This window comes from Silene latifolia, chromosome 2 (genome assembly GCF_048544455.1).
Source record: "Silene latifolia isolate original U9 population chromosome 2, ASM4854445v1, whole genome shotgun sequence".
NCBI classification, from domain to species: Eukaryota; Viridiplantae; Streptophyta; class Magnoliopsida; order Caryophyllales; family Caryophyllaceae; genus Silene; species Silene latifolia.
In genome coordinates this window covers 173,628,043-173,645,378 of record NC_133527.1, presented here as the reverse complement: position 1 = coordinate 173,645,378, position 17,336 = coordinate 173,628,043, and the positions used below count along the sequence as shown (strand labels likewise).

Sequence of the window (17,336 nt, the reverse complement as noted above, 5' to 3'; positions counted from 1 at the left end):
ACCAGTCGATCGACCACTTTTTCCAGTCGATCGACTTTTTTCGGCTTTGTCAATGTCTTGTTCTGATGTTTTAGTTGATCGACCAATTTTTTCAGTCGATCGACTTTTTTCAGATGTTACAGCAACTTCGTCAGCACTTTCACCTTCCGCATCAACATCCAGATCTTCAATAATAACCTCGTTATTCACCCGGGACATCTCTGGTCCATCATATGTAAGACCACTTCGCAGATGTATCGCATTAACAGTCTCATGAGGCTTGTCAGGTTTAGACGGCAACGTACCTGGCTGCCTACTTGTGTTTTGGCTCGATAACTGGGCAATTTGAGTGTCCAAGACTTTATTGTGAGCCAACAATTAAGCGATTAAAGCCTCCTGCTTTTGTGAAGCAGCCATTTGTTGTTGTAACATAGCTCTAATATCTGACATATCACTGCTCGAAGCCCGAGGAGGAGCCTGCATCTGCTGAAACTGCTGTTGAGGAGGCCTAATAAAGTTCCCTTGTGGTTGATTACCACGATTTTAAGGGATGATGTAAGGATTGGCCGGTGTAGGAGTAGTTGGAACCCATTCTGATTTCTCTCAGCGAAGAAATTAGAATACGGAGTACCTTGCTTGAAAGATTGATAAGCATGAACTTGCTCTAAAGTACTCATACACCCAGCTGCAATATGACCCTGTGTACCACATCGCTCACAAGGGACCTCCTGTTGAACCAAAGCATTAACTGTCTGCCGATTTCCCAAGGACTGAGCTGTCCTTAGTTCGGCAATCTGGGCAGTTAGAGCCTCTAACTGAGTTGCAATTGCAGTATCCGAACCACCTCCTCGTTTGCTACCTCTTGGATTACCATACTCAGCTGTGTGAGTAGCTATCTGATCAATTATTTTCCAGACAATTAGATCATTAGTGTTGTCCTGGAATCTCCCATTGGCAGCTGAATCTAGTAAGGACCTATGGTCGTCATACAGCCCGTTGTAAAATTGATTGCAAAGGAACTAGATCTGGAACCCATGATGTGGAACAGATCGAACTAGTCATTTAAAATGAACCCACGCCTCATTAAAGTTCTCATCAGGACCTTGTTTGAAACTTGTAATTTGGCTTCGGAGAGCATTAGTCTTCTGGGATGGGAAGTATCTCTTGTAGAAAGCAAGAGCTAATGAATTCCAGTTTGTAACACCATGAGCTTCCATATCCAGGTCACGGAGCCACTCTGCTGCATCATCTCGCAGAGAAAAAGGGAAAAGTGTCTGTTTGACTTGCTCCTGAGTCACCCCCACAGTCAAAGGAATGGAGCAACAGTAATTAACAAACTTCTCCATATGTTTAGCTGGGTCCTCACCAGCTCCCCCTCCAAATAAATTCCGCTCCACCAGATTAACGTAAGATGGGCGAATATCGAAAGTACCCGTATTCGAGGTGGGGAGCTTGAATCCCTTGGGAAGAGAAGCAAGAGTGGGCTCAGAGTGACTTGCTAAAGTCGGCATGATGGTAGTAGGGGCAGAAGTAGACGTGTCTTCCTCTAAAGACTGATTTTCTGCAAGAAATGTTGCGTAAGCTATAACAAGCGTACTCAAGTCTTCTGCTTGATATATCTCCTTCCAAAATTTCCGTCTAGCACGGAGAGTCCTTTCTGGTTTTGGATCAAAGGGTATGAGTTCAGACCTGAAAGACCTGGGCATAAACAAAACTAACACTGAAAGGTAACAAACGGTCTCAAGGAACACAGGTTCCTTGAGACAAGAGACAAACTGAAATAAAACAAATAGAAAAATGCATCGCCTACCCGGCAACGGCGCTAAAATTTGACAGGCTAATCGTATGCCTACCAAAAATAACCAACTCGTCTCTAACTAATATAGCTAGGGAAGTCGAGATCGTATCCACAGGGAGGCTATTTGCAGATCTAAATGTCAATTCAAGTATGTCTGAGTCACAAAACTGGGGGTTTCGAGTTGGATTTTGTCTATTAACTAAGGTAGCAAACAAAAGAAAGTAAATTATAAACGAATTCAAATAAGAGAGAAACAGCTAGGATGGTCGGTTCACTGCGGTCTACAACGATCTAGGTAAGGTCAACGGTCAACAATAAACGGTCTGAAGGGTATTGAACAGGTCCTCTCGGTCCACTGTTTGCCCTAGAATTCTAATGTAGCTCTCGCCCTAATTAGAGTATCATATTGTTCATAGCAAGTCTTCGCCTTTTCCAATCTCTCGATCCAGGTCAAGGTTTCACAAGATGGTCAATTAATTACGTGCACTTAATTAATCAAACCGCTATCAGATGCTATGATTAACAAAATAGACGGAGTAAATAGCTAGACCCAAAGCCCCAACATATCATGTCATAGAACCGCGGATCCCCTATATCCTAGCACGAGGGATTTAGCTATGCATAATTAAATGAAGAACAACAATCAAAGTAGAAAATAAAACTAATGATTGCATGATGGAATTAAATAGATATTGAACTAGCATAAAACGGAATAAATAAGAACAATAAAAGAACAATAATGAAAGTAAGGTACGAAGAACAATTGAAATTACCGAAATTAAAAGGGAAAGATTACAAGTTTAGATCCGAAAAATGGAAGGAGCAAATTAACGTGTAAAACAGTTTTTTGCAAAAGTAAAAGATGCCCTAATCAAGTTCTCAGCTCGTCTTTATATAGAAATAGCTAAGAATTATTAATTAAACGACTAATGGGCCGAAATAATAAGTTAAGCAAACACGGCATGATAAGTAAAATAGTCGATCGACCAAAATTCCAGTCGATCGACTAAATAGAACAAGCGTCAGGTCTCCAGTTAGCAAAAAGTCAATCGACTACAGAGACCAGTCGATCGACTGGTTATTATAGTCGATCGACTTTTCTTCAGCGCGCATTTCCCGCAACGCGCACCGGATTTCAAACAGCCGTCATTTCTTCGTTACTTAGGAAAATAAAGCATTTTCGGTGACGTTGGAAAGCTAAGAGGATAAGCTTTCACCTCCATTTGGAATAACTTGATTATCATTTGTAGAACTCGAGTTATGGCTCTTCAAAATAGGCACTAGTAATGTGAAGCCTTTCTTTTGCTCGCTAAGCTTCTTTACTTCACTAAGTACTCAAAAAGGATGGTTTCCAAGCTCATTTCCATCAATACCAAGATTTCAAGCTTTCGTGATGAGTTTTAGCTTATTTGCACATATTCGAACCTATAACCTGTATAGAACACCACACGGCCCAAAGTAGACGATTCATGGGAGAATAGCTTCTAAATAAGCATAGAAATGCGTACAAATGAGTAAGGTAAATGTACGAAATAGGCACGCATCAAATAGCAAGAGAAATTTCGGGATATTGTATATATCCCATTTTGTAGTGATGAGTGCAAAATGTTGTCTTAAGTGTATGTTTGGTTTGATTTTGATATTTGAAAAAAAAGAATGTATTTATAGACGGGGCGAAATAGTGATGTTAAATAGAGATTTCAGCAAACATCTTTTTTTAGGTACAATTTGGTAGAGTGTCTCCCTTTCTCAGTGGAGTACAAGATTATAAGACAAATTATAATAGCAACTCATATCTCCACCCAAAGAGAGTCGTTAGCTCTCTCCCTCAATCATGGGATTTGCCATGATACATCTTCCGCTAATAAGATATGCTATAGCTGTTGAGTTATATTATCCCTAAATAGTTAGACGTACATCTTGTATATATAGCTAGCAATGTAATGATGTAAACCACGAATAAATTCTATGCAAATACAATTACTTATTATATATTCCCATTTCTAACATGGTATCAGGCTAGGGTTCATCCTCTGCCTCCGTTTCCGTTTTCTTTCGAAATCGAAAAACAAAACACAAACATATAAAAGCTATTTAGAAGTAGCATTCGAAATATTGGAAAAATACAACATGAAGCTCAACCCTGCAAAATGCCACTTTGGAATCTCTGCAGGTAAATTCCTTGGATACATGGTCACTAAGAGAGGCATTGAAGTCAGCCCTGAACAGATAAAAGCCATCCTGGAACTACAGTCACCCAGATCTGTCAAAGATATCCAAAAATTGACAGGCCGGGTAGCTGCCCTGAACCGTTTCATATCAAGATCCTCTGAAAGGTGCAAAACATTTTACAACCTCCTCAGAAAAAATAAACAGTTTCAGTGAACGGATGAACATGAAGCAGCCTTTCAAGATTTAAAATCCTACCTATCATCTCCACCCTTACTGGCTAAACCAGAGAAAGGAGAATCCTTGTCAGTATACTTATCCGTCACTGACACATCAGTCAGTGCAGTCCTAGTAAAAGAACAGGATGGTCAACAACACCCGGTTTATTATGTAAGTAAATGCCTGCTGGATGCTGAGATGAGGTATGTATTACTTGAGAAATATGTTTTAGCTTTGATTATGTCGTGTACTAAATTACGACCTTATCTTGAAAGTCATCCCATTATAGTCAGGACTAAATTACCCTTAAAATTTGTCCTACGCAAGCCTGAATTATCAGGCAGGATGGCCAAACGGTCAGTTCAAATTAGCACATACAATATTTCCTTTGAACCCAGGGTAGCGATCAAATCGCATGTCTTAGCAGACTTTGTGGCTGATTTCAGCCCTAACCTGGAACCTGACCTGAAAAAAGAAATCAATCAATTAGGAAATAAAACCCAGACCAAGAATATGTCAGGGGGACAAGGTTAGGATTAGTGCTTAAATCACCACAGGGAGATATGATAGCACAGGCTATAAGCTGCGAATTCAAAGCAACTAACAATGAAGCGGAATATGAAGCTCTGATAGCAGGCTTAAAGGTATGTCTAGACCTCGGTGTTCAAAACCTAAAGGTAAAAACTGATTCACTTGTAATTGCTAATCAAATAAAGGGAATTTATGCGGCTAAGGAAGCAAAAATGATTTCGTATTTAGAATGCAAAAAACCTTACCGCTAAATTTGCTTTATTTGATATAGATCAAATATCAAGAGACCTGAACACACAGGCTAATGCTTTGGCTAGCCTAGGTTCAAATTTCACCCCTACGGTTTTCAATAAAATACCAATTGTTCATTTATTAGAGTCAACCATCAGAAAACCCGAACAAGTCAACCATGTCAATCAGGACAGTAACTCTTGGACTAAACCTTATTATGATTGGTTTCTTCGAGGAATACTGCCTTAGGGGAGACACGAAGAAAGGGCTTTTAAAATTAGAGCTTTAACTTGTGTTATTATCAATAACACTTTATTCAAGAGATCGCAAGCCAGACCATATCTGAGATGCTTGGAGCCTGACGAAGCAAAACTTGTACTTCAAGAAATACACGATGGACACTATGGTAACCACAAAGGAGAAAAAAGCCTGGCAAGTAAAGTACTCAGGACAGGCTATTACTGGCCTACACTGAGGGCTGATTGCCTAGAATATTCTTCAAAATGCGAAGCCTGCCAAGTCCATGCACCAATCATACATCAGCCATCTGAGCTCCTTCATTCAATTTCCGCACCCTGGCCATTCATGAAGTGGGGCATGGATATTGTGGGAAAGCTACCCGTAGCTCCAGGACAAAAAGTATTCATGTTGGCTATGACTGATTACTTCTCCAAATGGATAGAGGCTGACTCTTTCAGGCAAGTAACTGAAAAAGAAGTAATATCCTTCATCAGAACAAATATTATTTGCAGATATGGAGTCCCATCAGAAATAGTATGTGATAATGGAACCCAATTTGTAAGGAAAAAGACTCAAGCATTTTGCCAAGAATGGAATATCAACCTGGTGACATCTACCCCTGGATACCCAAAAGCTAATGGCCAGGCTGAATCCAGCAATAAGGTAGTCATAAGCTGCCTAAAGAAGAAGCTAAAAAAAAGACGAGACAGATGGGCTGAAGAACTTCCACTAGAACTATGGGCAGACCGGACAACCCCAAAGACATCAACAAGCTTAACACCCTATTCCTTGGTGTATGGCTGTGAAGCTGTCATTCCTGCAGAAATCAGGGTGTCAACATCAAGATATAGCCTAAACAACGTTGAAACAAACAGAGATTTAATACATGATAACCTAGTCCTAACAGAAGAGCTGAGAGATGCTGCCAAAATCAGGATAGCATCATACCAACAAGCAGTTGCTAGGACTTACAACAAAAATGTCAAAATTAGAGTCTTCAGGGAAGGAGATCTCATCCTACGCAAAGTTTTCCTAAATAAAAAAGAAAAATCAGCAGGCAAGCTAGCCCCCACATGGGAAGGCCCTTACTTAATTGATTCAGTCGTAAGACAAGGGGCATACAGGCTCCAAACATTAGAAGGAGAAATGATCCCAAGATCTTGGAATGTAATCCATTTAAAATTATTCCATGTATAAAACCCACATCAGGCCACAATCAGGTACAAAATCACACCTCTACTCAACCTGATGTGCTACCTGAAAAACGTGTTTTATATGGTCTATATGCAACTCATGTCTATATATTTAACTAACTTAATTTCTTCTACTTTTTGAATCCTGAACAATTATACATGATAAATGTTTATATGCATAAATATTCAGGATTGAGGGCTACTCTACTATATATCAAAATCTGAAACAAAACCTCGCACTTAATTATGCCTTACAAGTTGGTAACCATCACCGGATACAGTAAATGTCAGGACCAATCAGGCATGAAATAATTGCCTGACCTAATTAGGTTTACTGCTTATGTTTACAAACGGCTGGACGCAGCAAGACGGTGGAAGGGTATGCCATCCCAACCATTTAGTCTAAAAGCCCTCCTGACAGGCCGAATACCAAGCCCTCCAGTCAGGCAGGGGACATAAGCCCTCCTGACAGACCGGTTTTCCCACCCCTTCAACCACCATGGTAAAAACCATACTTGGTTGAATTACTCACGACAGTTTAAATAACAGGACAAATTAAAAATGCTTTACAGGTTAACCAAACAAAAATTTTGACAGATCCAACAGGATTGGAAAAGCAAAATTCACAGGTTCAAACAACGTCAAATAAGCAAAATCAGCCAAAGAAGGCCACCACGATTATATTAATAAAGCCCTTAAATAACTCCCTGGGGCAAAGGCACCAAAATATTCATAAAGGCCAGGGATAGTCTCTCTGACCTGAATAGAGACAGCAAAAATAAAATTCTTTGTCCAGGGACATCCCCCCTGGAAGGGCCAAATATCAACTAAGAAAAAATCAAATTACTGCTTCTCCTTGGAAACAGCATCAGTACTCCCACCCTTAGCCGGATCAGCATCAACGTCTTGCTCCCCTGGAGAATCGACCTCCTGTTTATTTCCCATGTTATGCAGGTCGGGATACTTTGAAGCAGCAAAAGCCATCTCAGCTTCAGGGTTCCATTTTGCCCTGGCCTCAACAGGCTCTGACATAGCAGTTACCTTCCCCTTAATATAGAAATAAAGGGAGGCATCATCAAGCTTAAACTCCAATTCATCCCTTTCCTGGGTGAGCTCTTCATTCCTGTCTAAAGCCTCCTGCAAGACTCGCTTACTTGAATCTGCCTCAGCCTTAGCAGCATCCTTCTCCGCCTTCACCCTCGCCAAGTCAGCAGCTTTAGCAGCCAGATCAGCCCGTGTAAAGTCTAGTTCAGACTTCAGCCTATCATAATCTGATCCCATCGGGTCAATACTGGCTACCAAAGAAGTAGCCTGATAGGCATTATGGAGACAGGCCGCAGCGCCCTAACCAAAAACAGAAAGAATAATATGAATATTATACCCCAATAATAAAAATACCCAAACAAAATACACATAACAATAAAAATAGCGTACCTCCCTCACAGCAGCCAAGGCACCTGCCAAAAGGCTGACTGAGTGATCCACTGAAGTAACCGACTGGGTAGTAGTCTCAACAGGGTCAAGAGTGAGCATGACATCTGACTTGGAAGCAGCATAATCCCTGATCTTCACCTTAGCAGCCTCCATATTATCCACCCTGGCTTTCACTTCCCTGACTGGGGCAGATATATCATCATCTTTAATTTTTCTTTTTTGGGCTGCTGAACTTGCTTCAGCAGAGGCAGCAGGAATGGTAGTGACCTTGGAAGCATTAACCAGTTCAGTTAAATCAATAACGGGCTCAGTATCTCCGCTTCCCTGAGAGCCTTCCTCCTTGATCTTAGCCAACCTGGCTGAGAGGTCAACCATGCCAAATCTGGCAAGGCGAGCAGATGACCTGGTAGCTACAACACGAAACACTACATTAGCAATATAAACTAAACATCACCAAGAAGCCAGAGTAAGAAGAAAAAAAATAAGATAGACTTACTGCCTGAAGTGGAAGCACTAACAGCCCTTGAAGGTTTAGCAACCCCCGGCAAATACCATCACCTTCTCGTGACAACGAGGAAGATGGTCAGCCCCGCAACAAAGAGGCCAAGACCTCTCCAAAGGAGGAATAGCAAGGAAAGCAGAAATATTTACAGTGGGATACTCAGTTTCAGTAACCCAGTCATCAACTGCACACATAAAAGGTATGATTCAATATAAATTTCATTTTATTTTTTACTAACGAATAAAACATGCAGGATAAAAGAGAAGTTAAAAAACTCACCAGCAACACAAGCTTCGTAATTTAGATATTCTAAATCAGGACCCACAGAATTGGTCTTGACAAACATGTATCCAGCAGCCCAGTTCTTGTCATGGCCACTATCCAGATTGCTCAGAAGGGGAGTAGTAGAAGCCCTGACCTTAAAACTTATACGGCCAGGGCTATTGGTTTTGACAGCATAGCAGGCTTTCAGATCACCGAGAGAAAATGAGATATCGTGCTTTTTACAGAGGTACTTAATAGAACAGACCACCTTCCACACCATGGGCATCAACTGATAAGAAGGAACACCAATTTCCTTAATAACCTCAACCATAAGAGGAGAAAAGGGAAGCTTACAACCTGCTCTGAAAGCCCAGTCATGAATACAGAACCAACCAGGACACGCCCAGTCAGTCCTGATAGGAGAATTCTCAAGGATCCAGACTTCATAATCAGCAGGGATGATCCCCTTATCCTTCAGTACTTTTTCAAACTCAGGCTTCAAACGGTTTGAGAGAGACTGGTCATCTTTCAAGGCCTTCGTGGGCTTAAATTGGAAATCACCATGAAAAATTGAGATCATCTCCAGAGGAGAATCACTCGGATTATCAACCACAGAAGGTTGAGCAACAGAAGATGGAGGCAAATTTTCAGAAGAGGTTTCCTCAGGATTCTGGGGAGGTGGAGTTCTAGGAGTCACCACCCTGGTAGATTTCTTTTTCGCAACCATTATTGAAAGATTATAAAAATTAATTGAATATTAAAAAACTGGAAGTTAAGGAAGATTGAAGAAGAAGATTATTAAGAAGAAAGCAAAGCAGATTTTTCTGATGAAGATTAACTTAATGAAGTGAAGGAGTATTTATAGTAGATAAAACTAGGGTTTCAACCGCAAGTTGGATGGATAATCATTGAAGAGGTTGCAGTAAAAGTTACACGCGTCATGAACTGAACAAAATAGCCGTTAAAGGAACTGATTAGGCACAATCCAACCGTTGAGTAATTTTCCAAAGATTGAAGTTATCTCCTTAATTTTTGTCCTGACACATCGAAAATAAGGGGATAAGGGGCAATTGTTAGGCCTGGAAATCCGCAGACATCCCTGATCAATATCTCACCTTAGCCTGACTATCAGGGTGCCAGGATGTCAGGCTGTCAGGACACATGAAGACAGGCGTCAGGCCATGGAGAGGACAACGGTCAAAATATCAGGACGATATTAGACCAAGAAATCATATTACAATAAGAATACATACGCAACATTAAATAGGAAGATCTCGTAATTAAAGCAGCAATTAAGGACGTAATATTGAGAATTATTGCGGGTAATTAAGGAAAATATTCCGCATTAATATTGGGATCAAGCAGCCGTTCAGCTCATCACTATATAAGGAATATTTGGAAGTCATGTAACGACACACTCACACATAGAAGGCAATTTCGAGCATACAATATTCTCCTAAGCTAATTATATGTTATTGTGCTGAATACTCAAAGTAATAGTGAATTCCTCTCCTGGCTTGGTGCCCGTGGTTTTCTCCCATTTAAGGGTTTTCCACGTACAAAATTCTTTGTCTTTTTATTGTTATTTTTACCATACTTATACCTTTATATTCTACCTTGACGACCTGATTTACAGACTAATGAGAGCTAGTTAACCTTACCTAAATCTATTCTAACCTGATCTTACCTCGCGCAAAATCCACACAAAACATCAGGTTTTAGCATTTTCAGTTTTTTAACCATTCTGTACATCTTAGTTACAGGGACCCAATGTTGCAAGACCTTAGACACACACTCCTGAAATCCAGCAGCTGCACTCCACATAATAAAGTACTTGAATGGCCAGTGCTGATTTCCCCCATTAAACATTTACTCACCAGACAAGGGTTATGATCAAAATGACCTTCAGGTAAGAAATTAGCCAGATATTCATGGAAATTATCCAACCAGTCTTGATTAACCAGCGGCCTATCCAACCTACTATATACCCTTGTCTCTGGTGGTTTCTTACTATTCCAAGTGTAGAAAGCACCAGTAGCTGATATATCCATTACTCCACACTCTTGAATACAGTCATAGAAAGGTTCAGCTTCAGCCTCTGTCACATTTCCTCCTAGTCTCTCATTTGCCTGTAAAACACAATTAAAGTCCCCCCTATGGCCCAAGGAGCATTAATATGCCTTACAATATTCTTGAGGTTCAGCCAAAGGGACTCTCTTTCTCCCACTCCATTGAAAGCATAGATAATGGTATAGTAAAATTGCATATGAGTAAATTTATTAGTCACCTGAACATGAATAAATTGGGCATCATATTTTATGAAACTAACATAAAAAACAGGAGGTTTCCATATCATCCAGACTATACCTTAATGATGGTATGCATTATTGGTGGAGACACTCCGGTCTGAAAATTTTTTATTAACAATACTATGAAGATTGCTAGCCTTGACCTTGGTTTCTAACAAACCAAATAAGCCAATATTATTAGCATGAAGAAAATTATTTACAAATCTTTGCTTCACTTCTTTACTCCTCCCTCTCACGTTCCAGAATCCAAAATTCATTGAGTAATGTTAGGGGGATCATTACCAGACACGCCAATTCCTTTCTTATGACTGCAAGTTCCCTTCAACTCCTCCATGTGATGAGGAGTAGTTGAAATTTTCCTGCTAGCATCAGTCCCCTGCCTAGGCTGTCTAAAGGAGAAATTGTCCCACTGGAAGGAATATTGATCCTAGTAATAGGAGTACTTGCATTATCCATCTCAGCTTCTTTACATTTTGTGACAGGATACACTGTAGAGCATGTAACCTGAGGAATAGCTGCAACAACAGGCTTTTTGATTGGCCTCCACACTTTTTGAGCTAGAGGTGCAGTACTAGCAGGTATGACTGGTTTTGTTAGTGCCTTATTCCTCCTACAATGGTCTTTCTCGTGTCCTAACTGTTTGCATTTAATATACAAGCTAGGTTTTCACTCATAATCAATGTCAATAGACACTACTTGCTTATTTTCATCCAAAAATTTAATGGAATTTGGGAAATTTTGCCCTAGCTTTAGTTCAACCATGACTCTAGCAAACCCTAATCTGGTTTTCAATTCAGTAGAAGTATCACTTTTGATAAATTTACCAACTAGGTTTGCTAATTTAGGAAGACTCATTGAGATTTATCATAAATTTATTTTAAGATTTGAAAATTCATACTTCAAATTCAAACCATACAACATATTGTCCTTAATATATTGACACTTATTATACTTAAGCTTCTCACTAGTTTGTTTGTAGTAACATTATAATGAGGATTATTCTTAAATACATGAAAATTAACAAGTAACTTAAACTTAAATTTTAGACATTTTAACCTTAAAACCGTTCTTCATTCGAAGAATTATGGAGGTCTCAGGGACAACAGATTGACCTTCCACAGATTGAAACTCGTAGTTTAGGATTATTGTGGCAGCCACGACCTTCATTTGGATGAAGGCCATGTCTTTACCAACACAAGTCCTTGGACCGGCATTGAAGGCCATAAACTTGTAGGAAGGCTCATGCCTAACCTTCCCTTGAGGCGATATCCATCTTTCAGGCTTGAACTCGCAACAATCTTCACCCCAAATTGATTTCTTCCTTGCCATTGCATACAAGTTGAATATAATTTGCATATGTGGTTCCACTTTGTGTCCACTTGGGAGAATGTCCGGCTCAACCGGGGTTTTGATTTTAAGTACTACCGGAGGGTACAATCTTAAGGCCTCACATAGTGCACCATGGAGATAAACTAGTTTGTCACTTGTTTCTTTGAAATTGTTCCTAGTAAAAGCATACGATTTGTTCATGTTACCATTATCGTCTTCATTTGCTTTCATGATTGAGATAAATTCTTGTCGAATTTTTGATTGAACTTGCGGGTTTTTGGAGAGAAGATAGAAAAACCATGATAATGAAGTACTGGTAGTATCTCGTCCTGCTATAAAGAAATTGAGGATTGTATCCCTTAAGAACTTGTCGTCTTTATCCTTGTACAATGTCAAAAGATCAACACCTATATTTTGTTCATCATCATTTGGATTAATTAATCCAAATTGCTTCACTGCTTCATGTTTCTCGGCTATACAATTGTAAATGAATTTGTCTAGCGTTTCCCAAGCTTTTTTGTACTTTCTTTCCCTTCCGACACCTAGCCACCTTATAAACTTCCATACACTAACCGGTAGAGCATGCCGGTAAATTGCAACCTCCTCAACAACATCTAACGCCTTTGAGAAGGGAACACTAGGCAGATCAACACATAACGATCCCAATTCGTATCCCATTGTAAGAGAGCAAATACTATCCAATGTAAATCTTTCGAACAAATCTTGAAAATCAAGTACTAACCCTTGTTCAGAAGCGTGATTAAGTACCGGTATTAGACCATTTTCCACTTTTGCATAAATCTTGTCAAGCAAAAGTTGATTAAACTGAGGTTGCCCTAAAAATGTTTGAGCCATTCTCCTATGGTACTTCCACAATTCACCATCGGCATTGAAAATCCCATCTCCAAGGACATCGAGAATCTCATTATATTTATCGCCTTTTTCATAATTACTAAAGTTCTTACTCATGGCATAGTGTACGTTTCTCGGGTCAGTCGTGACCAATAGCTCCATGGAAGTGTACCAAGGACCCTTGAGCAGAAAACTCAAGTCGGGTCCCTCCGTAATCTCAAAACAAAAATCATGGATTCGATGATAATTTTTGAGAATGGCAAAAAACATCCCCACAAAAGGCCAATTTGTAGGCATGCTATTTTTATTATTACCGCGGAAAATGTAACAAAAGACGAATATTATGAAAATGGACGTTAATAAGAAGAGATTAAGAAACTCCATATTATCCTAAATAATAATATTTTGCGTATGTTGTTGTAACTATATATATATATGCGTGAACAAAATTGTTTGGTGGTGAATATGAGGTTCAAGCATGAAGAGCGTATACACCCTTTTAAAACAAAACAAGCATCCCATGTTCTTCTTGCAAATAGTCAATAACTCATTGCTTATAATAACTAATGAGTTAATCACGATTCACGACTACTACCCAGCAGTTATAGTTTGACTAATTGGATGTCGAGTAGTTTAAAGGTTTTTCGTACCCGCCCATTTGAAAATGGGTAATATGGAACTGAATGGTATGTAAAATTTCTTTTATTTATATCAGTTTATCGTTGTCAAAAAACAAACTCATTACTTATACGAGTGATGTAAAATAACTTGGACGAATTAGGTTGAACAGATCGACGGGCTGTTCGGATGCAGAATAGGATAAAATCGGGTAAATTTGACAGTTTGTTGGTCTGTTCGTCTAAGTATTTTAGGATTAACGCAGCGGAATTTAACTGAAATTGTTGTAAAACGTAAAAAGTAACAAAGTAACCGGGATAGTATGGTGAATCTCGCTCTCCGCCTCGCAAGGTACGAACTCGAAACACTCAAAAGATCAACCTCGCAAAGAAGATCTGAAAGCCAAAACTCGCAAGCCTTGAACTCAATTGTTCTCACACAGGGAACGATTTTTATTAAAACTCATAATCTGAAAATTAGGGTTACAAGAGGCCCTATTTATACTCCTACTTAGCTTGACTAATAAGCTATCTTTCCCTTTCCTAAACTAACTAGGAAAATTATTCCCCTTTCCTAAACTAACTAGGAAAGTAATTAAAATACTAAAAACTAGAATACAATCAGATTTAGGGTATTCTAATTTGACTAGGATTAGGAAATAACAAGTTTTCCTAACTTGACTAGAATTATGATATAAGCTAACCTAATTCCACACGATTTAGGAAACTAAGATAATCCTATTTGAATACAAAATACTTATTACCTAATATAATTAAACTAGGATATGACTCCTTTTGGTAAGAAGTCTCGACATCACTACCTTGGATGCCAAGTAAACACGTGAACTTGCCTGAATAATACTTGAGCATTCTGAATGAACAGTCTGTCGAGTGTTCAATAATTTTCATTTCGATTAATCCTTTCCCATACTTCGTTTTACACATTGCTCCTGCATCATTCTCCCTTTCTTCAAAAAGAATCGACCCGATTCTTGGACCATCGGCCTCCGGATCAAATATGAACCATCCCATCTTAATCATGATAGCGGTGATTCTTATGCAAACATATGACTCTTTCTTTTGTTCTTAAACCTAGTCCCTTTAAACCATCGGTTTTTGCGTCTACTTCTTTTGTAGCTTTTAAACAATCTTTGCTTGTGCCTTCCACCCCGCCTCCCTCCTTGCACAAGTGTCTTAAAAACGAAATAACACTTTCCAAACATAGCATTAAAACTGTGTGTCTCCATAAAAACCGGATTCAAAAATAAACAGAACGGACGATAACTCCCACCGTAGAGTTTCTTATCAATCGATTCATCGAGTGGTGATCGATAAGTTTTTCTACCACGAAAATTTGAGCAATTGTTGACTGTAGTAATTCCTTACTCGAAATCGATTAGCAATGCTTGTTTCTCCCTTGACAGATTTGGATTATAAACCAGGCCCTCTTCAACCTCCTCGCTCGTCTTCTTTAATAGCAACATCGAAAGACTCGATCTTTTCTTGTCTAATCGGATCAGCTTGGTTTTCTTCCTCTTCTTCATTGACTACTTCGAATGACTTCGGATCTGGTTCAATCTTTATCTCTTCTTCCTTCGATCCACAAGATTGATTAAGTTCACGCTCCCACTTCTCGTATTTCGATGATAGCTTATCAATTCTCCTTGTTATGTCCTCCCATAACAATTCTTCCTCATATTCCTCCAACATCTTCAATGCTTGCCTGAGTTTTTTTCGAGACATGGTAGCGCTGGTAACAAAGATAAAAAACCCTAGGACCGTCTTGGATTTAAGGAAATCAAGAGCCGAAGCTCTGATACCAATTTGATGTAAAATAACTTGGACGAATTAGGTTGAACAGATCGACGGGCTGTTCGGATGCAGAATAGGATAAAATCGGGTAAATTTGACAGTTTGTTGGTCTGTTCGTCTAAGTATTTTAGGATTAACGCAGCGGAATTTAACTGAAATTGTTGTAAAACGTAAAAAGTAACAAAGTAACCGGGATAGTATGGTGAATCTCGCTCTCCGCCTCGCAAGGTACGAACTCGAAACACTCAAAAGATCAACCTCGCAAAGAAGATCTGAAAGCCAAAACTCGCAAGCCTTGAACTCAATTGTTCTCACACAGGGAACGATTTTTATTAAAACTCATAATCTGAAAATTAGGGTTACAAGAGGCCCTATTTATACTCCTACTTAGCTTGACTAATAAGCTATCTTTCCCTTTCCTAAACTAACTAGGAAAATTATTCCTCTTTCCTAAACTAACTAGGAAAGTAATTAAAATACTAAAAACTAGAATACAATCAGATTTAGGGTATTCTAATTTGACTAGGATTAGGAAATAACAAGTTTTCCTAACTTGACTAGAATTATGATATAAGCTAACCTAATTCCACACGATTTAGGAAACTAAGATAATCCTATTTGAATACAAAATACTTATTACCTAATATAATTAAACTAGGATATGACTCCTTTTGGTAAGAAGTCTCGACATCACTACCTTGGATGCCAAGTAAACACGTGAACTTGCCTGAATAATACTTGAGCATTCTGAACAGTCCTGTCGAGTGTTCAATAATTTTCATTTCGACAGAATCCTTTCCCATACTTCGTTTTACACATTGCTCCTGCATCAACGAGTAAAATTGTTAATTGTAGAATTTGCTTTAGGAAAGACAAGTGTGTAGCCTCATTTGGCCATAAAATTATGCTCGGTACTATGGCTAGGGTTGTAAGTTCTAAAAACCGGCTTGATTGAAACTCTGACTATCTATGATGTTGTTTCACGTGGTTTTTGGGTGATCGGGCTTAATTAGCTCGCTTGATTGATTGTTTATGTTAACCATGTTATAACAAGGTTTATATGTTCTCGAAGTCGGCTAATCAAACTTGCCCATCAAATTTGCTAAGAGTCATTTCACTTGTTAATAGGTTTTAATAGGGTCTAGCGACTCGGCCCGCCCTATATGTTTGTAATTAAAATTATTTCTATCTACTAAAATTTGTGTTTGACGGTCCGTTTTTCTTAAGATCATTGCTTTTGGTCTGAAATAATTTACAGGTTTACTTGTTACAGGTTTACTTGTTACAGGTTTACAAGGGGCTGTAATGCAGTACCGAGTTGGGTGAGTGCAGTCCGTTTTTCTTAAGACCATTGTTTTTGGTCTGAAATAAGACGGGTAACATGTCATCATTTTACAATAAAATGTTGTTATTTTCTGATAACATGTTACCATTATTGTTCAAATCATTTTCAGGGTAAAAAATGACACCTCTAGTCATAACATTTTGTGAATTAATTGGTTACATTTTCTTAAAAAATGGCAACATTTTATCCGTCTGACAAATAAGACCAAAAGTGTTGGTCTGAAACAAGAATTTGTGTTTGAAAATATATGGAATTATATTAAGAGGCACCCCACATGTTGGCATAAAGGAGTGAATCTATAACAATCAACATCTCTTACCTGCAAAATTTTACGAGTAATGTTATTTAAGGGCTACGTACGTAAGAGGTTTAATTTATTATTCGTAGCAAAAAGTTGACGATTTGGCGAGAATTGTTTCCATAATAATGTGAAGAGGATAAGTGCTACGGAGTATGAAAATCAATATCAATATCAATATCTATCTATCTATCTATCTATCTATCTATCTATC

The 17,336-nt window shown here is 38.8% G+C and overlaps 1 protein-coding gene across 1 annotated transcript; it reads right to left on the bottom strand.

Annotated features, from left to right (window-relative positions):
• Nucleotides 1-11,729: 11,729 nt before the first annotated feature.
• On the bottom strand, nt 11,730-13,490 carry LOC141643395 (alkane hydroxylase MAH1-like). The gene has a single exon (XM_074452549.1). The coding sequence runs from the start codon at nt 13,432-13,434 to the stop codon at nt 11,905-11,907; it is 1,530 nt and encodes a 509-aa protein (XP_074308650.1). The 5' UTR covers nt 13,435-13,490; the 3' UTR covers nt 11,730-11,904.
• Nucleotides 13,491-17,336: the final 3,846 nt, after the last annotated feature.